The sequence below is a fragment of the Grammomys surdaster genome, unplaced genomic scaffold (genome assembly GCF_004785775.1).
Source record: "Grammomys surdaster isolate TR1022 unplaced genomic scaffold, NIH_TR_1.0 185, whole genome shotgun sequence".
NCBI lineage: Eukaryota > Metazoa > Chordata > Mammalia > Rodentia > Muridae > Grammomys > Grammomys surdaster.
Genome location: NW_021604630.1, coordinates 9,675,540 through 9,699,041, shown reverse-complemented (window position 1 = coordinate 9,699,041; position 23,502 = coordinate 9,675,540). Strand labels below are relative to the sequence as shown.

General features: G+C 43.4%; 2 protein-coding genes across 3 annotated transcripts in view; one reads left to right on the top strand and one right to left on the bottom strand.

Moving 5' to 3' along the window:
• Window positions 1-3,720, top strand: part of Ubxn8 (UBX domain protein 8) — a 22,333-nt gene extending 18,613 nt beyond the window's left edge. For both annotated transcript variants that reach the window (XM_028768227.1, XM_028768226.1), the window contains 2 exons: window positions 1,221-1,295; window positions 3,032-3,720. In XM_028768227.1, coding sequence (XP_028624060.1) covers window positions 1,221-1,295; window positions 3,032-3,202 — 246 coding nt within the window. In that variant the 3' untranslated portion in view covers window positions 3,203-3,720. The remainder of the gene's footprint in view (window positions 1-1,220; window positions 1,296-3,031) is intronic.
• Window positions 3,721-5,016: 1,296 nt separating this feature from the next.
• Ppp2cb (protein phosphatase 2 catalytic subunit beta) lies at window positions 5,017-23,444 on the bottom strand. The gene is made up of 7 exons (XM_028768192.1): window positions 23,310-23,444; window positions 12,762-12,971; window positions 11,722-11,895; window positions 9,501-9,590; window positions 9,221-9,382; window positions 7,404-7,522; window positions 5,017-5,697 (listed from the first exon to the last, which is right to left on the bottom strand). The coding sequence occupies exons 1-7, from the start codon at window positions 23,409-23,411 to the stop codon at window positions 5,625-5,627; spliced, it is 930 nt and encodes a 309-aa protein (XP_028624025.1). The 5' UTR covers window positions 23,412-23,444; the 3' UTR covers window positions 5,017-5,624.
• Window positions 23,445-23,502: the final 58 nt, after the last annotated feature.

The window sequence follows — 23,502 nt, the reverse complement described above, 5'->3', positions numbered from 1 at the left end:
CCCCCCCCCCCCTTTTTTTTTTTGCCTGCGTGTATGTCTCTCTGTGCACCACATGCATGTCCATTATTGTAAGTTTTACTGGGGTCTGGAGAGATGGCTCAGCAGTTAAGAGCACTGACTGCTCTTCCAGAGGTCCTGAGTTCAATTCCCAGAAACCACATGGTGGTTCACAACCATCTCTAATGGGATCTGATGCCCTCTTCTGGTGTGTCTGAAGACAACTACAGTGTACTTACAAAAATAAATAAACCTTAAAAATTAAAAAAAAAAAAAGTTGTATTGATGTGGAGACACCATGACGTTGGCAACTCTTATAAAGGAAAACATTTAATTAGAGCTGGCTTACAGTTCAGAGATTCAGTCCATTATCATCATGGTGGGAAGCATGGCAGCATGCAGGCAGACATGCTGCTGGAGAAGGAGCTCAGAGTTCTACATTTTGATCCGCAAAAAGCAGGAGACTGTGTCACTGAGCGTAGTTGAGCATTTAAGACCTCAAAGGCTGCCCTCAGACTCACTGGTCAAGGATGCCCTGGACTCACTGTGAGGTTGCAGATTGTCTTGAGCGTCTGATGCTCCTGGCTCCACCTTTGCAGCTAGGAACTGCTTGTATCACCATGTGTGGTGTGAAGTTAGGTCTGGTTCTTCCTCCCAGCCCCACACTCTCAGAAATGAGACTCAAACTACATTTATAAATACCTTGGCCATATAACTAGGCTCTCCTCTGACTAGATCGTAGCTAAAATAACCCAATTACTTTAACCTACATTCTGTCACGTGGCTGGTTACCCACATTCAGATACCATGCGTCCTTTTCACATCTTCCCAGGCATATCTCCTGCCTGGCTCTATCCCAGAATCCTTTGTTACCCAGATGCCCCACCTTCCATTTCCTGCCCAAGCTATAAGGCTTTTAAATTGACAGGTGGTGCATCTATACAATACACAAGGTATTTTCTCCACAGACTGGTGCATGGGGTGGTGGGTAGTGAGGCCAGGGCTTTGTGCTGTGAGGCATTCTTGTGTCAGGTAAGCCTCATCCCCAGGCTCAGGTAAGCCTCATCCCCAGGCTACACTTGAGTTCTGGACTTCTGTCTTGTTCTTGAGATGAGATCTTGCTTTGTAACTTAGGCTGGCCTCAAATTTGCAATCTTCCTTCCTCAGTCCTGTGTGGATTGAAGGTCCGGGTGACCATTGTAGCTTACATTTGTAATCCACAGGTAGTTACTGTTGCCCTTCGATGCCCAAGTGGACGTGTTTTGAGGAGAAGATTTATCAAGTCGTGGAATTCACAGGTGAGGAAATCAGTATTTTCAGAAATACTGTCTTAATGAAATTTGTCAACAGTGTGTTCGAATGCAGTAAGAGACAAGACCACACAATTTGAGGGTTCTCCATTGTTTGAGAATTTCTTTAAACATTTTGTTTTCCCCTTTAATTTTCTTTCTTCCTTTTTCGTATTAAGAAAGAATCTACGTTGTCAGACAGGCATTCTCTGAGCTGTATCTCTTTGGTTGTTACTCTATTTACGTTGGTGGGTAAGATATTACTAGGTTTTGCTGAGGCTAGCTAGCACTTACCCTGTAGTCAAGGCTGGCCTGAAACTCGGTGTCTGTGGTAGCCTCCCAAATGACTGGATCCAGGCACGCGCTGCCACACCTGGCAGCTTATTATTTTAAAAATAGTTTTAACTGGGGCTGCAGTGTAATATAAATGTAATGCTTCCACTGCAGGGGTTGTGGATCTGACATCCGGCAAGATTGTGAGTTCAGAGCCAGCTAGGGAGACTGTCTCAAAGCAACTGTAAACTATGAACTAAGTGGCCGAGTGGGTGCTCAGTGCATGTACAAAACCGGGGTTCAATTCCTAACACTTCTTTTTTTTTTTTTTTCGAGACAAGGTTTCTCTGTGTAGCCCTGGCTGTCCTGGAACTCACTCTATAGACCAGGCTGGCCTCGAACTCAGAAATCCACCTGTCTTTCCCTCCCAAGTGCTGGGATTAAAGGCGTGCACCACCACTGCCTGGCATTCCCAACACTTCTAAATGCCGTACAGATTTATTCTATAGACCAGCAGTGGATTCCTGGCTGGTGGCTGGCAACTTAAGGCTCGAGTTGGACAATTTGATATTTAGATTCCCTGGAAACAATTACGTCTCTGTCATGTATCTGGCTTTTGTTGTTAAGACACAAGTCTTGCTGTTGGTCCCAAACCCAGTAACTTGGTTCCAGTAATCCTCCAGTCGTAGCTTTGGGACTACAGCTATCATGGAACCAACCACACCCAGCTTAGCTGTTGTTTTTGAAGCAAAATATGCTTTGTTTAAAATGGCATATTTTGAGGTAAATGTGTTTTCAGTTGGATGTGATATGAAAAATTTTATCATGACTATGTCATTTTTTCTTTTTGTTGGTGCTAGACTTTGAACCCAGTGTGTATATGGTAATCTTTATGGACAATTACAGGAATGGCCCATCATGAATTGGACTTTGTCTCAGGTGCCAAAACATGTCTATTTTGACAAAGCTTCTTGGTGATTTTGATCCAATTTTTTTTTCCCAAATATTTTTTGTTTTCAGCTTTTTTGTTCTTGTTTTTTTTCCAAGACATGGTTTCTCTGTGTAACAGCCCTGGCTGTCCTGGAACTCTCTGTAGACTAGACTGGCCTCAAACTCAGAGATCCACCTGCCTCTGCCTCCCAAGTGCTGGGATTAAAGGCATGTATCACCAATTTTTATTAAGTATTTTACATCTCATTGATGGATTAGGTTTGGTTACTAACTACTATGACAGTAGGCCTTTACTTTCTCTGGAAAAAAGACATTTAAAATTCTCACATCTCCAAATTCATGACATACTGTTCTCCCTTAAAGTCTAAAAAATTTCTTTGAAAGATACAGAAATTACTTTTTATTCCTAGGGACTGGATTTCAGAATGACAGAGCTATACAGTGCCACGGGGGTGATAAAGATTCTGGAGGAACGTGTATACAGTCTGATAGGTTTTTTTTTTTTTTTTTTTGCCTCTTAGGTCTTATTTGACTGGATGATGAAGATTGGGTACCACAAATCCCTATACAGCCTTTCCACGTCCTTTCCCAGAAGGCCCCTGGAAGTGGAGGGAGGCTTGTCGCTGGAGGACATAGGAATAACTGTGGATACTGTACTTAACGTGGAAGAGAAAGAGCAGAGAAGGCAGTAGAGAGGTCAGGAGTACCAGTTGTCCTTCAACAGGATGGTGTTCACATTCCAGCCACGCTGTGCCTTGAGCAACTCCTGTCCACAGGAGCACCCACACCCACACACCGTGGACGAGGACTGCTTTGCATATGATGGTCTGTGGCCTCTGTCATCTATGTGAAAGCGAGGTAGAAAGCATGTATAGTAAGACAGACATTGGATGTTAGGCCTCAGCCAGGCATGGGGGGACATGCCTCAACTCCCAGAACTTCTGAGTTAACCAGACCATCTTCAAGCCAAACCCTAGCCTCTGTAAGAACTGATCTCTGCTTGCGTCTACCTTACCATATAGTATTTCACATCTCAGTCAAAATCTAAGGAGGGATGTCGATTCTATTGTATTTCTACAGATTTAAAGAACGTCCGGAGCCAACTGATCCTGTATAATTTTCACTTAGATCTGGGGATGAAGGTTTTGATCCATGAACTTTGGGGGACATATTGATACTACAGTAAACAAGGCCGTTGTTGTTCAGTGGATTTGGAGCGTGAGCTGTCGTTTTTTGTGTGAACTGATGACCTTCAAGCAGGTCTCAACCTGTGGGGTCCTGTGGGCCCTTTCACAGGGGTGCACCTAAGATCACCTGCACGAGAGAGTTACATTATGATTCATAACAGTAGCAAAATAATGTTCTGGTTGGGGTCACCACCATGAGGAACTGTATTAAAGGGCTGCAGTGTTACAGAGGTTGAGAACCTCTGCCTTAGTCTGTCTTAAGGTATCTTTCTTATCTTTAATTTTTTAGACAGGGTTTCATGTAGCCCAGGAAGCCCTGAGCTCTCCTGGTCCTCCTGTCCCCGTCCCAAGTCCTAGGGTCACCAGCCTGAGCTTATGAAGCGGTAGGATGGTCCCTTGTGCTTCATTCTGCCCGGCAAATATTCTATAGCAACTGAGTTAATCTTTCAATTTCCAAACTACCCAAGGGTCTACTTTTGGTGTATGTCTTAAAATCATTCTACAGCTAGATATTAAGTAAACCCTAGAGCTGGTATTTTATGACCCTGGAATAGTATAATTACCACTGCTACTAAATAAACAGGTCAATTTCTGTTTCTAGGTTAAAGGAGACAACCCAGCTCAGCTTTTAAGGTTTCTTTTGTTATATTTAGTCTATAGCTATTAAAGCAGGCCATCCATATTTTGCACATGAATATATTAATACAAACCACCTAATGAAATGCTTCAATTAGTGAAAGATGCCTTTTTGGGCTGGAGAGATGGCTCAGTGGTTAAGAGCACTGACTGCTCTTCCAGAGGTCCTGAGTTCAAATCCCAGCAACCACATGGTGGCTCACAACCATCTGTAATGAGATTTGATGCCCTCTTCTGGTGTGTCTGAAGACAGCTACAGTGTACTCATAAATAAAATAAATAAATTAAAAAAAAAAAGAAAGATGCCTTTTCAATGGTCTGAAAGTTATCGTAAGTATTTGACTTTGTTCTGCTTTTGAGCATAAACTATAAACAAACATTATTTCTGTAGTATTTGTGCACATAACTTGCAATTGAATATAGGGCCTGGGATGAACACCCCACCAGAGTTAACCCCCAGCTCTGAATACACCATGCAAGCTATGTCGGTACAGCTGTTTATTGTTACTACACAGCAGATAGCGGGGGGCCTGGCAAGGCGCCCCATACCTGTAATCCTATCCCTCAGGAGAGCAGGAGAATCAAGGACGTTCAAGGTGCAAAAAGCCTACGTCACAGTTTTAAGTCTTTGTATCAAGTTTCAAAATGGCGATGCTTCCATTTAATGCACATCACAGTTAAAATGTTTTTCTCTAAATTGGAAATTTTATTTGTTCAGTACACCAAATAGGATGCAAGCACTGTCATGACAAATATACAGAAATATGCAGATCAACATCCAACAGTAATTTAGTTTAGGAAACTTTAAAAGGAAATCTCTTTAATGTTATGACAACATACTCCCAAGAATCTCTTCTTCAGTTAGTCATACATTTCAATAAAATAAAGAGTTATGAATTTAAGTGGAAGTCAGCTTGTAAATTCTTAAAAATAAAACTCCAACTCTATAATCCATGCCAGTTAAACTTGTAACTAAACTTCCAAGTAAGCGCAAAGGAGATGAAGCAGTCAGTGACCCTTTTTGTTTAACCAGTCAAGGAAAATGGTTCCTGCAGCACAGCAGGCAGGCTGCTGGGCAGACTCATCTACAACAGTGGACTAAGTTCAAACTGCTAACCTCTCATCATTAGTATGGCACATTTTGGTCCATGATGTATGTGTTTAATGTCAAGACATATCACAATTTGTTACAGAGACACACAGATAACTGTTGTTTTAAATATATATGTATATATATATTTGAAAAAGCCAGGTATACTTCCACATACAAAGACAGGTCCTGGGGGGGAAGTTATAGGAAGTAGTCTGGGGTGCGCCGGGTCACGTGAGGCTCTCCACGACGAGGTGCTGGGTCAAACTGAAGACTAAAAATGACAAAGAAAAGGATTAAGTAACCCAGCCAGTAAACTGCGGAATAGACAGAGTCTCCTTCCTGTAGCTTTCTGTTACACTGCACCCACATGGCTGGGGTGACCCCGAACTCATCACTAGCAATCAAGCTATTACCACTTCACTACACTTTTTTTTTTTTTTTTTTTTGGCTTTTTCGAGACAGGGTTTCTCTGTGTAGCCCGGGCTGTCCTGGAACTCACTCTGTAGACCAGGCTAGCCTCGAACTCTCGAACTCAGAAATCCGCCTGCCTCTGCCTCCCAAGTGCTGGGATTAAAGGCGTGCACCACCACTGCCCGGCTACACTTTTTTTTTAATATTAACATTATTGCATTGACTTTTCCTATTCTGAATCAACACTGCGGTGTTGGGATGAATCACACTCGTGTTTTCCTTCTCCAAGCAGCCCTGAGAGGATGTAACCATAGGCACACTCAAGCATCACAGCAGTCAGGACGGGTTTCCAATGTGTTGGTGTTGCTGAGACAGAGTAAAGGCGCTCTCTGAAACCCTCATCTCCCTGGCTCTACCTTGTAAGTACTGGGATTATAGACATGCAAGCGACACCATGTATAGCCAATGTTTTATTTTACAAATGTTTTTGAAACCAGGTTTCATGTACTCAAAACATGAACTCAAATTGACCTGCTTCCGTCTCCCAAGTACTGGGATTATAGGCATATATCACCATGGCCAGTTTACACAGTGCTGGGCTTGAACCCAGGGCTTCGTGTATGCTAGGGTAAACAGTACCAATAAGGCCATATCCTCTGTCACTTTTAGTTATGTATATGTGGACATCTGCATGAGTGCCAGTGGTCAAAAGTGTCAGACCCTTGGAACTGAGATTATAGATTAGATGGCCGTGTGCTGCAGTGTACGTGCTGGGAACTACACTGACATCCTGTGGAAGTTCTGCCTGTGCTCTAACCACTAAGACACTGTCGAGCCCCTGCTCATTGTAATGGACGAGTTCCTCTTTTTGTCTGAGTTCTTGTTTGTTTTCCCGAGACAGTTTAGCTGTATGTAGTCCTGGCTGTCCTGGAATTCATGTACAGCTTACACCAGACTGCTCTCAAACTCACCTCTGCCTCTGGAGTGCTAGGATTAAGGAGTTGTACCACCACACCCGGCTTAAGGTTCTATTAAATGTTTTTATATTAGCTGTAAGCTCTTGGGAAAATTTCAATAAAGTATAGGCAGAGGCAGGTGGATCTCTGTGAATTCAGGGCCAGCCTGGTCTACAGAGTGAGTTCTAGGACAGCCAGGGCTACAAAGAGAAACCCTATCTTGAAACAAAACAAAAACAAAAAAACTACTTTTCTGGGCTGGATGTGGAGTGGTGGTACAGCAATGCCCTGGAATGAAGAGCCCGTGGTTTCCGTGCCCAGCATATCAGAAGCTCTCACACTCAGTGTCAGGGAAGAGGTCTGCACACTCCTACCGTGTCGTAAGCAGAGCTCTTTCACGTCTCTTTACAGAGTACTGTTACTCATGCATGCACGTGTGCAGGGGCTGACTGAGTGTACGAACATTCAGGTGTGCAGGTGTCTACGGAAGTCACACAGACTGTAGCAAGTGCTCTGAGCGTTGAGCCGCCTCTCCAGCCCCTAAGTCTATTTTCAGCACTTCCTTTTCCCTCTAAGTCATTACATACAATTAAAATGTGAAGTTACTTACAAAGAGTACTTTAAAGTGTCGTCTAGTTCCATGATAGCAGCCTGGTTCCCGCAGCGGTAGCAGTAATTGGGAGCACTAAAGATGGTGACCACATTCCGATCATGGCACCAGTTGTATCCCTGCGGCAGTGAAAAAGGTCACTTCATTAGAGAAGCCAGTCGACACCGATCTCAACTCAAATCCTTCAGTGGCTATGTTTTCTTCTATAACCTAACAGTTCATGCAGCTGCTCAGGATATTAAAGTTATTAGGTACGAGATTCTATTATATACCTCAGGAACCAGACAGCTTTTCTTAAGCTACACTTAAGATCTTTTTTTTTTGTTTTTTTTTTTGTTTTTTTTTTGTTTTTTGTTTTTTGGAGACAGGGTTTCTCTGTGTAGCCCTGGCTGTCCTGGAACTCACTCTGTAGACCAGGCTGGCCTCGAACTCAGAAATCCACCTGCCTCTGCCTCCCAAGTGCTGGGATTAAAGGCGTGCGCCACCACCGCCCGGCTACACTTAAGATCTTAACTTAGGGTATACACTGAGTTTCTCAGTAAACTCCCCATTTCCCTTCATAAACTTTGTTAAGTATCTTATTGTTTTTGTTTTGTTGAGAATTTTGCTATTTAGGCTACCCTGTTCTCAGACCTGCAACTGCCCCAGCCTCCCAATGCTGAGACATGATAGAAACGAGCCTGGCTTTTAGAGTTTGCTATGAAATCTTGAAGCTATTATTAGGCAAATATCAACTCAGAATCAGCTCTCCCAGCGCGCTGAGCCAATGCTCACCAGTAATCTCGACACTCTAATGGTCACCTGTGTCAGAGCCTGACTCACATCACCAGTTAGGTAGTTTACTATGTTAAATACTTCAGTTTTGTCTCAAATAGCTGAAATTTTATTATTTTCCAATTTTGGAGTCTCAGAACTTTTTCTCTAAAAATATCCAGTCATCACTGACATTTGTGCTTGCCGGAATAGTGAAGTTTAATGTCACTGCATGTATGTGCTTCTTCTCGTGCTCCTACCCAACTCCTTGCCTGTTCTAGGCTGGGGAAGTTTATTCTGCCTTCTAAAGCCACTACTTGCTGGTTAGAGGGACTCTGTTCTTATTTATTCCTTTAATAGTGACAACGCTAACACAACAGGAGAAATCCAGCAATTGCCACCTCAACTGAGTGGCCACTGAATATAACAGCAGTGGACAAACAGCTGTCACATCTCCTTGGTCAAGTGTAGCCAGGCCACAGCACAGCACACTCCTCAGTGTGTACCCAAAAGCAGCATGCTATATAATCCTCTCTTACTGAGCTCAAGTCTCTGTTGAGCATGCTCTGGAAGAGCAAGTGCTCTTAACTGCTGAGCCGCCTCTCCAACCCCTACTGAAGGGGTTTTATTTAAGAGTATTTCCTTATAGATTCTAGACAGCATGAGTCTCATGACCCCTGCTTTGGTCTCCCAAACACTGGGATTACAAGCACACGCCATGCCCAGATTAGAAAGATATTTCTTATATAAAACTTTCATCATTTCTAAGTGTCAAGATCATATAAAATCTGAAAAATTACTTCTATGGGTAACTTGGATTAAGCTATACACTCTGCAAAACTTAAAACACTGCTACAATCACATGACCCAAGGGTTTGAATAGTATACCGATGGGAATGTTCTGACTGAAACACTGGTTACGACAGACAGACAATGGCTTTGACAGAATATTCGTAGAGATCTGGATGTGGTAATGGGATCTGGTTCCTACATTCTAAGTCGTGAAGCATTATTACAGACGCATATCCCATGAGATCAGGTCATTCTGCAGGAAAAGTACATACTTCCATTACAAGCTGGTGAGCACGAGACACCAGTGTGAGACCGTTGGCATGGTTAAATGTTTCAGAAATATCTTGTCCAAATGTGTAGCCAGCACCACGTGGAGAAATGCCCCAGCCACCACGGTCATCTGGATCTGACCATAAGAGATCACACATTGGGCCCTGGACAAGGAGAAAGAACACATGTGCACTCTGAGTTAGGATGTTTGAGTCACCCTTCCCACATGTGATTATACTTTTTTCCCTTAAACTCAGAGCAAATGAAGTAACTGCCATTCACCTCATGTGGAACTTCTTGTAAGCGATCCAGGGCTCTTATGTGATCCAGTGTATCTATGGATGGAGAGAGGCCACCGTGGAGGCAGAATATCTGTTTTTAAATTGAGAAGAAAATGTTTTTGTTTTTATAATTGCTAAATTAATGAATAATAAGTAATGGTTGCAAGTGTTAGCCTTGACAGCTTTTTCTTTTCCCAGATGGTATCATTAACTGAAAGATTTGTGAAGTACAATGCAAAGCAGAATCCAATCACCAGCAATAACCTCCACAGCAGATCCAGTGCTGAGCGGTCTTCTCACCCTGTTTTGTGGCACTGAGGATCTGAGGCCCTTTGCATGCTCCCTTGCGGAGCTGCAGTCTGGTGTCGCAGTGCTGCTGCACACATGACACACACATCACCTGTCCCTGTGTGTGCTGGGACACTCCTGATGCAGAACTTTGTTTCTTTCATAACATTAATGTCCTGCTGATTCTGTTATTGATTACAGTAAGTTTTTTTGGTTTTCCTCAGGTTTACTGAGCACGTGACCACATCTACATACACTTTATACAGTCTATCACCTTTAAGTCCTTATTTCCCATGACTGTATGATGTGTAAGGCACATCTAGCAGAGGTCGGGGCGACTTTGGGGTTCTTTCTCTCCTCACTGAGTCACGTCTCCTGCACGCCTGCTAACTGTATGTCGTCTGGACGTATATGCAGGTCTACATGTTAGTGGGTGCACATATATGTGCAGGCCTAAGGTTGGCATTGGATGTCTTTGATTACTCCGCCTGACTCACTGAGGCAGAGTCTCTTATTTGAAACCAAAGCTTGCTGCTATGGCTAGACCGATAGCTCACTCTGGGAATCCCATTCCTTCATGGCTGGTAGGTATCTAAACGTCTTCATGCTTGCAAAACAAGTACTTTATGTGTTTACAAACTAGGAAGAAAATGTTGGTCATTCCCTGGCTACCTCCCCAGTTGTCTTCAGTTCTCTATACACTATACACTATAGAGTGTACTTACAGGGATTCTGACATAAAGTGGAATAATAGAAGCATTTAAAATTTTTTTTCCTCAGGACTATCCTCTGATTATTCAAGGACTAGACTATGAATCAAAGAGAATAATGAATATTTTAGCGAACAGTTTCTTATTTGTTCATTGACAGGGTCAATGTATGAGCTATGTGTATAGATAGCCCAGGCTAGCTTAGGATTCAACAATTCTGCCCAAAGCTCCTGAATGATCTATCTGACCACATCAGCCTTTTTTCCTGACTTTGATGAGGTTTCTAATGTTTCCCAAATAAAGCAGATAGTTAACGGATTTTCTTAAAAAAAAAAAATTAACACTATATGATTCTTTTTTTGTTCTGTTTTTTTCGAGACAGGGTTTCTCTGTGTAGTCCTGGCTGTCCTCGAACTCAGAAATCCGCCTGCCTCTACCTCCTAAGTGCTGGGATTAAAAGCATACGCCACCACCGCCCGGCTTATTCTGTTTTACATATGAGTTTGAATCAGCTCACTGTGAAGCTTCTAAATACTGATATGGGAAACCTGTATTAATGTCTTACGTATGCCTCGAAACTTACTATGCTGGAAACAGAACCCTTTGATTAAAAAAAGATGTAATATATAATATCATACTTGTTACCATGAAAATAGGAATAAAAAGTTACTAATGATAACCAGGAAACATAGTAATACGGGCACAATTTCCAATAACATCTTGTGTTACTAATAATACATACACCCAAAAACTTAAACATTTATTTACACTGTTTTCTAGATTTAAAAAGCACACATTAGGGCACATATCCTCTTTGGCCAGAAGACTTTAAAGCCAGGGAAAGTGGCTTGGTGACTGAAGCCTAGAAGCCCAGCTCCCTGGAAACACAGGCAGGAGAGTTAGAGCATCGAGCTGTGCTGGGGTACAGTTAAGTCTGAGCCTGTGCAGTTCAGTGAGACTCTCTCCAAAACAGGAATACACAAAAACCAAAAAACAACCACTGCTACCATCAACCGAATTATGGGGCTGTAGCCCAGGGGTAGCACACTTACTTAGCACCTGATCCCAAGACCCTAGGTTCAACTCCCCAGCACTGCATTAAACAAACATAATAAGCCAAAGAGATTTTTACATAACTTGTAAATACAGACCCCGAATTCCTAATAGTAAATGTTTTCCCACATTTAACTTCCTTCTGCAAGACACTGTCAGACACATACGCACCTGTCCATCTACTAAAGCTGTAAGTGGAAGATAATCAAAGAGATCTGTAAAGTATTTCCACACGTTGGCATTTCCATACTTTCGTAGGCATTCATCATAAAAGCCATAAACTTGTGTGATCTGCCGACTTTCATGATTTCCTCGCAATATTGTGATTCGTTCTGGATAGCGCACCTGGAAGACAAGGAAAAGAAACCAGGGTACAATCATGTCTCTCCAGTTCTATGTTAGTTTTAACCTCAAATCCATCTCTTTAATTAGTTCTTTTGTCCATTTTTAAATTTAAGAATGGGTATGTACGATACATATAAAACAAATGGATTTTATGCTTAAACGTGGGTCCCCTACTATAGACATCGCACTATGAATATGCAGTTTTCTGAAATCTAAAAGTCCTAAGCATTTGTTGAGTCTGAGCATTAGTAGTAAGAAGGAAACAGCCAGAGTAATCTTGTGGGAAACAGAGAAAGAAATAAACAAACTGGAGCAAGAATAAAAATATTCTTTGAGGGGAGAGCCTTTTGCTGTGAATTACAGGCAGGTAAAGTCAGACAGACTATAGGAGAGCCGCAGCCTTTGTTTAACAGAGTTTGACTCTCACGACTATGGAATCAAAGAGGACTCTGGGAACAGGGAAGTAGCAAGACAGGACAGACAGGAGCTGAGATTCATCAGGCAGCCTAAGCAGGGATGAGACCTTCAAGTGTGACGTGTGGAGTCCAGGGCAGTAAAAACAGGAACAATGGGCTTCTCAAGCCACGAAGTTAACACACTTGTTTAATGATTCCATATGCAGAGTGGCAAGTAAGTAAATCAAATATAATTCAGAGGTCAGTTATGGACAACCGTGAGTTACACAGTTATCAGCAATGGACAGAAATTTTAAGGCATGGACCTTAATCTTTCTGTAAAAGATGTGAAGGCAACTGTTCTTTAAGGCTCAGCACACCACGAGACTGCAGACGATACATACAGCACTGATATTCATTTGGCTCTGGCCTCCTTTCAAGTCCACCCCCACCTATGTTCATCAGTCATACCTTTAATGCTACAAGAAGAGTCACCGTCTCCACAGAGTAATACCCTCTGTCTACATAGTCACCCATGAATAGATAGTTTGTATCTGGGGATTTTCCACCAATTCTGAAGAGTTCCATAAGGTCGTGGAACTGGCCATGCACGTCTCCACAGACGGTAACAGGACAACGGACCTCTTGTACATTTGATTCCTTTGTTAAAATCTCCTTAGCCTGTTAAGAAAAGGAAAATAAAAAGATTCTGTTACAAATTTAACAACATTTCTTACCTGCTTAAAAAAACAAAAACAAAAAAAAACCTGGAGGAAATCCACTTGGAAGTATAAAATAAACCATGACCCTACAAAGAGATAGGTCGACTTATAAGCTATAATACAAAGACTGGAACTGGCATATCTACAGAGATACAGAGAACCTGGAACCCTTATGTGATGCTGGGAGGAATCAAAATGAAATCTGTTTCAACTATCCATGGCTGCATTATTCTTTTGCTTAAAGGACTTATTTTTACTTTGTTTTTATTTGTGCCTGTGGAAGCAGAAGAGGGCATCTGATCCCCTGGAGCTGCAGTTCCTGACATGAGCACTGGGAACTGAGCTGAGGGCCCCTGGAGGTACAGCAGGTGCTAATAGAAAAGTACAAATGACACAAATGCCCATTAGCCATGAGCTGATGTAATACAACACGACTGAAAAAAGGCACCTTCTAGATTCTTAGGAAAATAAACATAGTCTGTCCAGAGAATGGAACACTAGATCCTTAATGATATTACTCAAGTGTCTTTGATATATGAGGGAAAATCCCAAGTCACAAACCCACATGATCTGTTTAATTAAAAAAAAAAAAGGCTTAAAAACAAAACAATAACGTCACTGAGTGTGCTGCAGGAGGCGCACTGACCAGTAACTAATGTCTATACCATCTTGCTGTGGCATGTTTGTCACTAAACTGCTGCCATCCGTTCCAGAACAAAGCATGCAGCCAAGTCACACATGTCTGCAAAGCACTAAGCACAGGAGGCAGGAGAGAGGCCGAGCAGTCATCAGCAGAGGCCTACCGAGAGCAACCTAACTCCTGCAACACAGCTGGCAATCAGAAAGGACTATCAAGTGGTCAGTACAAGTGATAGAAAACCGGCTACCAGGTGTGCTCTCACTGTGTAGTGGAGGATGGCATAAACTCCTTTCTGAGCACCTTTCCTCCACTTCCAAAGGGCTGACTGGAATACAGGAGTGAACAACTGTTTGGTGACGGTTCCATTTTCTAAAGGTATTTCTCTTAACTCCAAACTTATCTTCTAGCTACTCAATGTCCGACTGCAGTAACAAGGTACTGATTTACGATATTGACTAGAAACATGAAACTGCAGTAGGCTAAAACGCTGGAGCTGGAGGGATGGCTCAGGACTGAGGCACTTGCCTCCAATCCTGATGAGCTGCTGTGATGCCCAGGACTCGCAGTGGAAGGAGAGAATGCACACCTGAAAGCTGTCCCCCGCCCTCCATGCTCATGCTGTTGCATGCACCTTCCTTTCGGGAATACATACACACAAGTTTAGCAATGAAAACAGAACTGTAAAATGACCAAGTTACTGTACCCGCAGCCTGACCTAACCAGTTGGGTATACCCAGCTATTGAATATTCTAGACAAGTGCTCTCCCTCTTACTTTTGTTTGGAAGCAGCTCTAAGCAGGGACAGCTATTCCAACAGCAGTGTTCTCAATTGTTTTTAAGCCAACTTTGACAAGAGCTCTAACCTCTTATTTCTGCAAAATTCACAAGCATATGTCTCCAACTTTTCATTCACAAGTTGCCTAGATCAGCGCGGTGGCTTCCCAAGAGCCATGGGTAGTGGAGCATAGATGTTTTCTACTGGCTGGCCTAGGATTAGTTAGAATGAAAGGAAGCAAAGATTCTCTTCATGGTGCTAACGTAACCATGCAACCTAAGGTCTTTCATACCATTATTTAGAGTAGGTGTCTAGAACCTGCGTCTCTAGAGCATGAAGTCATTATCTTTCCTGTGTATAAAGTAAAAATGGCTGAATTTAACTGAATTTCTCTGAGGGTTGATTCTTTGTTGTGTGACAAACTATGTCCTCATTACCACATTACTGGAATTACTTGTATGTGTGTACACACGTGCATTCGCAATGTTAGCGGAAGGTTTATCTTAATTAACAAGCCAGGGAGGCAGTTCTAGACTGACAGTTACTCAACATAGTAAAAACACCTGAGAATTATGTATAGACTTATACGCTCAAAAGGAGTCAGAAGCAGTTCTAAGAATGTAATTATCCAGTTTTTACTATGATGCAGTAACAGAAATTTGATTATTTCCAGGACACAGATAAGACCAGATTTAACGCTGTAATGTGGACTGTGGCTCAAGATGACAGTTGACAGCTTGGCATAGTGGCACACCCTTTAACCCCAGCACTGAGGAGGCAGGGGCGGAGGCGGGGGCGGGGGCGGGGGCGGAGGCGGAGGCGGGGGCGGAGGCGGGGGCGGAGGCGGAGGCAGAGGCAGAGGCAGGCAGATCTCTGAATCTGAGGCCAGCTTGGTCTATAGAGTAGACACACAGAGAAACCCTGTCTCAAAAGACAAAACTAAAACCAAACCAAAACAACTCACAGTTGGTAGAGATGTGACTGGGTAGCCAGACCCACTGCTGTGAATTCCAGCCAGCCGTTCTTTTCATCTCTGTGAGAAGCACTCTTGGGTAAGTGTGTACTTAACTGCCACACTCCCTCTGCAGCCAACAAGGAGTCCACTGCTGTAGCATACTCCAAGGCCATGACTACAGTCTTTCCCTTCTACACGAGAATGAACTGCTACAGCGCTTATCTCTAACACTCTAAGAAAATTCATAGAAAGCAAACAACAGAAAATCTCTAAAGCAAATAGTCTGACATAAAGTCTTAAGTCTACAGTGGGGCTAAAGAGAAGGCACAGTGGTTAACAGCACTTGCTCTTGCAGAGGACTCAGTGTCTATCATACACGGTTCACAACTGTCTGCAGCTCCAGTTCCAGGGGATCCAATGAGCTCTATAGGGAGTAGGCACACACGTTACACATAGACACACATACAGGCACAACACTCGTATACATTAAAAATAAATCTAAAAAATGAAAAATTCTAGAGGACTGTCAAGCATGGTAGTACATGCCTCCAGCTCAGAGGGCTGAAGCAGCAGGATCTGGAGCTCTCGGCCTCCCATGGCCATCCAGCAAGCCCGGCTCAACCAAAACTTCATAGCTAATATAAGCTCTCTTCCTACACCATTAGTAGGCCTTACCATAAATGACTTACTGTTTTCTTTTGGGGGGGGGGGGGTTGGTCTAATTACGACAGGCTAGCTTCCAACTCATTATACAGTTGAGAATAACCTTGAAATATCTGATCCTTCTGCCTCCAACCTGAGGTGCTGGAGGCTGAGCCCAGGGCCCATGCTTGCAAGGTAAGCACTCTACCAACGGAGCTGTAGCTATAGTCAACCCCCCACCCCCACCCCACACACACCTTCAAACAAGGAAATTTAACTCTGAGTTTAACAGTAGCAAGTGTCTAAATGCTGAGCAACATGGCTGCTTAAAAAGCAAGTGATGGATGTGTACACTGACTAGGATAAATGTAAGATGTTTTAGGATGCTACGCTAGGATGCTTTAATGTAAACAAACACCCCATCATTCCACATCAAGGCTTACGATATCATACCCAGATGGCTTTATAGCAAGGCATGGATGCACATGCCCACACTCCCAGCACTCAGGAGACCAGCCTAGCCTGTATAGTGAGTTATAAGATCTACCTTGTGAGATCTTAACTCACAAACAAAACAAACCACAAACAAGTTAATGGTTGTTAGGGAAAACTGTGTCCAAAATAAAATGCATGCTATCTTTCTCATATATTTGTTATTTTTCTTCGACACTTATTGTTTTAAGTATATGAGTGTTCTCATGTACACGTATCTGCATGTGGCCCTGCAGGCCACAAGAGGGCACCAGATCCCAGTACAGATGGTTGTGGCCATCATGTGGTTGCTGGGAACTGAACCCACGACCTCTGAAAGAGTAGTCAGTGCTCTTCTGACTGCTGAGCTATCTCTCTAACCCCATCTTTGTTGTTTTTAACAAAATCCCAATGAAGGCTCAGGAGCCAGATGCTAGGGTGAAAGCCTGCTAGCTCAGAGAGGCAGAGAAAGCACCCAGGTGACCTTACACTTCAGGAAAAAGCAGCTCTCTTTCTCCACGGACTCCTTAAACTCAATGTCCCTCTCGTCTACTTCCTGTCTCTCTGTCCTCCTGACTTCCTTACTGTTTTTTTCCTATATTCATTCCCCATCAACTAGTTGCTTGCTGGCCTCTTGACCTATGGTTGACTTTATTTAGTTAGTCCAGTTTACAATAAACAGAAAGCTCTTGGATTAAAGGTGTGTGCTAAGGCTGAGTCACATCCCAGCTAGAAACAGGTTTTTCCAGTAAATAGCACAATCTTGGGGTTCGCAGTGCAACACATTTCCCAAGCTTGTATATAAAATAAAAGGGGGAAGGGATAGCTTCAATAGCTACCTGTCTGTAATGTGCAGACTTGTTCTGCCTGCGTATCTGTCTGTGTGTTCCTGGTACCCGAGGAAGAAAGAAGAGGGCACAGGATCCCCTGGAACTGGAGCTACAGAGAGTCGAGCTGCTAGGTAGGTGCTGAAAATCTAGGTCTTCCAGAAGAACAGCCACTGCTCTTAACTGTTAAGCTACCTCTCCAGCTCATGGCTGACATTTCTAAAAGTTATGGACCAGTGTCTTGTATCTGAAAACACTGTCTTCTTTGCTTCTGTTGAGACGGTTTCATCATGTATCTCAGACTGACTTTAAACTCACAGTCCTCCTGTCTCAGTCTTCTGGGTGCAAAGGTATAGGTGTGTACTACAATGTGTGCCTAAAAATGTAACATTCAAAAGGCTTCACAAACAGATTTTGAAAAGCAGTAACTATGTAACCACCCTCCTGTATCCACACACTGGATTTTTATCCTGCCAAAAAAAGGAATGGCATACGTGCATAAAGACAAACCTCGAACGCCTACTCAAAACCTAAACTGCACATTGGGAGAGGGTACCATCAGGTGCCCTTACTGGTCTCCATGTTAGTTTTTGAGACAAAGTCTCTCACTGAACCTAGAGGCCACCTATCAGGCTAGACTGGCTGGAGCCCACCTATCAGGCTAGACTGGCTGGCCAGGCAAGCCCCCAGGGCTCTGTCTCCAGCCCCCCCATATCCAGCAGTTTACATGGGTGCTGGGTCCTAACTCAGTCCTCATGACAAGTACTCTGCCGAGATCCCTATCAGTATTTCATGAGCAACTGAAATACAGTTTTTACTGTTAGTCTGTAAATTATGTGAACACCGTTTCATCATGATTAGTGCCATGCTAGCACTTCTTTTAAAGTCTGTGAATGGCCAATGCATACTGTTATCAAATCAAGTCCAACCTGCGCTCTCTCTTCCTAGGAAGGAACAATCTATACTATGTAGACCTCCTTCCCAAGGCTAATATGACCATTAAAAAAAAATCAGACTTGAAAAGTAAAGTTCAGGAAAGAGTAACATTTAAATACTAATAAGAGTAGGAGAAAAATGTGTTTTCATATAAGTTGCTCTACATGGCTGTCTGCGTGCCACACGGGTGCCTAGTACTTGAGGAGGCCATAGAAGGCACCGGGTCTCCTGGAACCAGAGTCACAGTTGTGAGCTGTCATGTGGGTTTTGGGAATAAACCCAGGTCTCCTCTGCAAGAGCAACAAGTACTCATAACTGCTGAGCCATCTCTCAGTCCTTACAGAAGTTACTCTTAACAACCTAGACTAGGTTTATATTTCATTACATTTACTTAAGAATGGAAAAGAAAATCAATTCAAAACAACTAAAAATTCCTTGGTAACACAGATGCAAATTTCTTGTAATTCTAATACTAGTCTTTTTCTGGCGCTCTGGCTGCATTACCAAGTCTGTCACAGTGGCTCAGTGACGGGCTATCTATCTAGTCTGTCTGATCCCTGGCACTGCAAAGCCAACCAGGACCAATACTACCCAAAACAATCAACAAAAACCTAAGGGAAAAGTTACGGGAAGATGTTCAAATTAGAACAAAAGTTATATGCTGCATATAGAACCATTCAATGAAAACAAGTAAACATCTTTATCTACCTATAGAAGTGTAGTTTTTTCCCTACATAGGCATATTTTACATATCGAATGTAAAGTCAAGAAATTACCCAATTTAACAATGTCCACTTTCTAGTCACTAGTTTATGATATTCTCTTGTTTAATTTCTTTACCTGTTAGTTTAAGGACAGAGTGGCTCAGACGGACTGAAAAACAATGATTGTTCAGTCAGTAGACTGGGTCTTAACTTCAAACTCCACTATAACCACACCACTCTTTGGAACAGCCAGAAACATTTTCACATCTCTGTATTTCTACATCTCTTTATCAATGGATCGCCTAGGCTGCTATTAACCCTGTTCAAATAAAAGTTTTTAAAATAACTTTACCACCAGGGCACAGTGTCACACACCTGAAATCTGAGGGCTGAGGGAGGCAGAGGCAGGTGGGACTTCAAGAGTTTGAGATTAATCTGTCAGCCATGGCAAGGCCAGCCAGAACTTTGTAGTGAGACCCAAACAAAAACTGAAATAAAATGAACATACCAGTTAGGGCTTTCTGTTTGTGTGCCTCTTTTGTTTTTGTTTCACTGTGTCGCTCTGGCTGTTCTGGAACTTGCTATGTAGTCAGTTAGGATGTTTAGCAGTTAAAACTACCTTTTCTTTTTCTTTTTGGAGACAAGGTGTTTTTTGTGTAGCCTGGGCTACCTTAGAACCCACTAAGTAGACCAGGCTGACCTCTACTCAGAGCGCCCTCTGCCTCTACAGCACTGGCATTGAAGAAATGCACACCATGACCAGCTAAAACCACTTCTAGTTTTTTAAAAGTTGCATCTATCATAGAGAATAATCAACTATCTCAATTCACAAGTTCTATTTCTACGATCTGACCTCAGCAACATAATTTTGCTTCAGAAGTCAAAAATATGCTCTTTTACATTGTGAAGTAAAACCTTAAAATGTCTGCTTATGCCAAGGCTTCAAAGTCAGAGCCATGAAACATACATACCCTTCAGTTCATTATAGAATTAATATCTATTTCTTATGGTTTTTATTGTGAGCCTAGCCTTTAACGGCTGAGCCATCTTTCTTCAGCCCTAGAACTTGCACATATTTCTACACAGGCCCCAGATTTTCTGACTAAAGACTAAAATAGGTATCTGTCAACACAGACAGTAGCCTAACCCTCATATCCCAAGCCCCCCTCCCTCACCCCATGGGTCACCATCACAAACGGTCTTCAGTTATAGAATAAAATCTTAACAGGTCAAATCTTTTTTTTTAAGTTTTCCCAAGACGAGCGATAAATATAGTTCTAGTCACAGAATGTCCTGGACAGGGCCAGACAGACAGGCAGTGCGGCCGGCACGCCATCTTTAAAAGCTGTCCTGCATACTGCCATTGAAGGAAGCAGTCCCAGAAGCGGTATTTATGCTCAAAGGAGCTAGATCACAATTAGCTTTCAATCTGGATGCTAACAGAGGTGAGTGCATCGAGCCTGTGGTCTCAGAAGGCAGGCCTCACAGTTCTAGGCCAACAATTCTCAGTGACATGAACTCACTTCAGAAGCCTGACATGTCTTTTGTGCAGGAACTCTGGCAGTCAGTCACCCTGTGACACTGATGAGGTTCACTGCCATGAACCCAGGACGGGGCCTCGACCACAACCACTCTCACCTTCATCTTGATTTCAGCTGCCTCACCTGCCAAGCTACATCAGAAGAGGAATTTAATGTCTGGTGGAAAACCATCGCCTTACATTGTTGTTTTCTATAGAGTGGTATGGCAAACAAAATCTGAAAGTCACATCATTAAAACATTGGGAGGGCTAAGCATGGTGGAACACGCCTTTAATCCCAGCCTCGGGAGGCAGAGTTTGAGGTCAACCTGGTCTACAAAGCTCCAGGGAGCTAAGACGACACAGTGAGGCCCTCTCTTTTTTTAAAAAAAGGTAAATAATACTTCTCTGTTAGCCCGAGAAATGGCTCAGCAGCTAAAGGTGCTTGATGCTCAAACCTGAAGACTAAAATGTGGTCCTCAGAGCCCACATAAAAGTGGCATCCTCCACAAGCTGTTTTTTGACCCCCCTATGTGCACTCACAAACACATCATACATCATGCATCTATGCACGCGCATGTGCTCAAACACAAATACATGTGCACACGCACACATACAAATAAATTAAAAACAAAACCTTTAAGAAACTAGCTAAAAGGAATGAATAGCAGATGGCTTGTATAACGCTTGTCTCTGTGTTCCAATCTTCCTACTAGGCTTTGCTCAGGAAGGGCAGAGTATTCACAAGACCAAGTGGGAAGTAAGGTTGTCCATTTTACAGCATTGCTGTAAACCTGGTAACGTGTGTGCTGAAGATAACAGGAAATACACAGAATCTCCACTGAACTACAATCATCAGAAGTCTCACTAAAGCAAAAGTGATTCCTGAAATAAGACCAAAACATATCCTTTCTCATTTAACACTCACTGAGTGCTTCCTGTCAGGATTGTATGTGAGCAGCTCTTGAGACTTTCCACCCAGAAGATTGTTAAGTTTCATCCCTGTCTCACAGATAAGCATCAGCTGTGCAGAGCCAGGCAGCTAGCGCTCTGTGGGGCAGCAGTGAATTCTGATTGGCTGAACTTAAACAGGGGGCTGGTGATGGCTCAGCAGTTAAGAACCTATACTACTCTTCTTACCAGTGACCAGACCCCACATCAAGTGGCTTATACAGACAGCTCCAGGGAATCTGATACCTCTGGCTTCCTCAGGTTTCAACTCTAAGCACACAGACACACAATTAAAATGAATAAACCTTTAAACCTATTATAAAATGGGACAAGACCGCCAGGTGGAAGAAAACATAGGAACACATGTACACACAGGCACATACCCACAAAGGCATACCAGAGTCATGAACAGGCCATGAAGCAAACTATTTCTCCCACTGGCAACTCCATCCTACAGGCTAGAGGACAAGTGGAGGGTGATACTCTGAACTGATGGAGATACGTAAACAGACCCACAGCCGAAGATGTAAGCTCAAAAACACTGCATGTTGCTACTAACTGGTAATCCTGTTGATTTAGAAGCTGAGTCTAAAAAAAAAAATCTTTAAAAGGCTCATAAATCTTCCTAAGAGTTTAAGACTTGAGTGTGATACTTCCCAGCTGTGGTACCACCGTCTGTAGGAGTGTATCCTAAAATTATTAGGAAGTCAAACGGAAACACTAAGCGGACTCAGCCACCTTTTGGTGTACACCTTCAGGTTTGGATGTCAAATGACAGTAAGGCTGACTGACTCAATTTCCAAACCGGACAGCTCAGTGGTGCTCCAGCATGAGAGATCATCTAAAGGGTTACCTTTACGACTTAACGAAATTACAGGTTATCACGCAAGATAAATAAAAGTTAACTGAGACGATACACAAACAGTTCCTCTGGGGGAAACACCATTTTTTTTCAGTTTTATTTGAAGAAAGAAACTCTCCTGTGCTAAGTAATTATTCAACACATAAAGGCCTTGGTCAACTTGAAAAACACACCATGGGCCATCACTCCCCACCCCCAAGTAAGGAGTGCCTGTAAATCAGACAGACAAAAATCCTTTGATAGTATCCCAACTCCTAGAAAAAAAAAATGTAGACTCTGACTTGAATATTTAACTCTTTTACTCTTTCGCAGGACTCTTTAACATGAAGATATAAGGAAGCGACTTACTCCATAATATAAAAGAGGAATGAAAAAAGTTGGCTTTAAATAAGGTGATAAAAACTAAAAAAAACAAAAAAAAAACAAAAAAAAACCCAGTGGTTAATAAACCAATAGATACACATCTCTGAAAGCTGAGAAGACACGATCAAAAAGGGTTTACCCAATCCATCACCTGCAAGCTATAGTGTATAGAGGGGGTGGGGGAGATACACGGGTAAAAATGGAAGTAACTTTCTGTAACGTGGCCGCTTATAAATAGCACCTATCCCAGCTCTCGTTGCCAGTAAACACTGTTTCCAAACTCAACACCTGCTGCCTTTCTTCCTGAAAAAGAAAAGCACTCTCAAGAGCCGCTCGGCCGCCAAGACCAGCCTTCACCTGCCTCCGCCACACTCAGCCCGGGAGAAAGCCCTGCCTGCCATCACGCTCACTGGCCTGCAAACAAAAGCTCCGTGCACTCCGCGGTTTTCGAAGGGCCCCGATCACCTGCGAACGACCCCACGCTCACCAAGTCTCGGTGTCAACGACTTTCAGGGCGGTTGTCCGTGGACCCGGGGGACTGCAGCAGCCTGGTTTTCGGGGGAGTGGGGTGGGGTCCCGCATCCCGTCCCACACTCCAGGCGGGGCCGGGGCCCGTTTCCCCCCGCGCGCGCCTCCCCGGCGGGCCGCCTACCTTCTCGCACAGCGTCCGCACTTGGTTCTCGTTCAGCTGCTTACACTCGTTCAGCTGCTCCACCCACTGGTCCAGCTCCTTGGTGAACGCCTTGTCGTCCATGGCGGCGAGCCGCGCGTCCCCGCCGCCTTCCCCCGCCGCCGGCCCCCGGCGGGACCACCGAGCCGCGGAGCGCGCAGCCCGCGCCCCGCCC

What these genes read in the sequence shown, in the direction of transcription:
- Ppp2cb (XM_028768192.1), bottom strand. Translation starts at nt 23,411, where the DNA reads ATGGACGACAAGGCGTTCACCAAGGAGCTGGACCAGTGGGTGGAGCAG. An exon ending in TGCGGACGCTGTGCGAGAAG is followed by an intron (nt 12,972 to 23,309) that starts GTAGGCGGCCCG and finishes TTTTCTTAACAG; the next exon opens with GCTAAGGAGATTTTAACAAA. An exon ending in CAGCTTTAGTAGATGGACAG is followed by an intron (nt 9,591 to 11,721) that starts GTGCGTATGTGT and finishes ATTTAAAAACAG; the next exon opens with ATATTCTGCCTCCACGGTGG.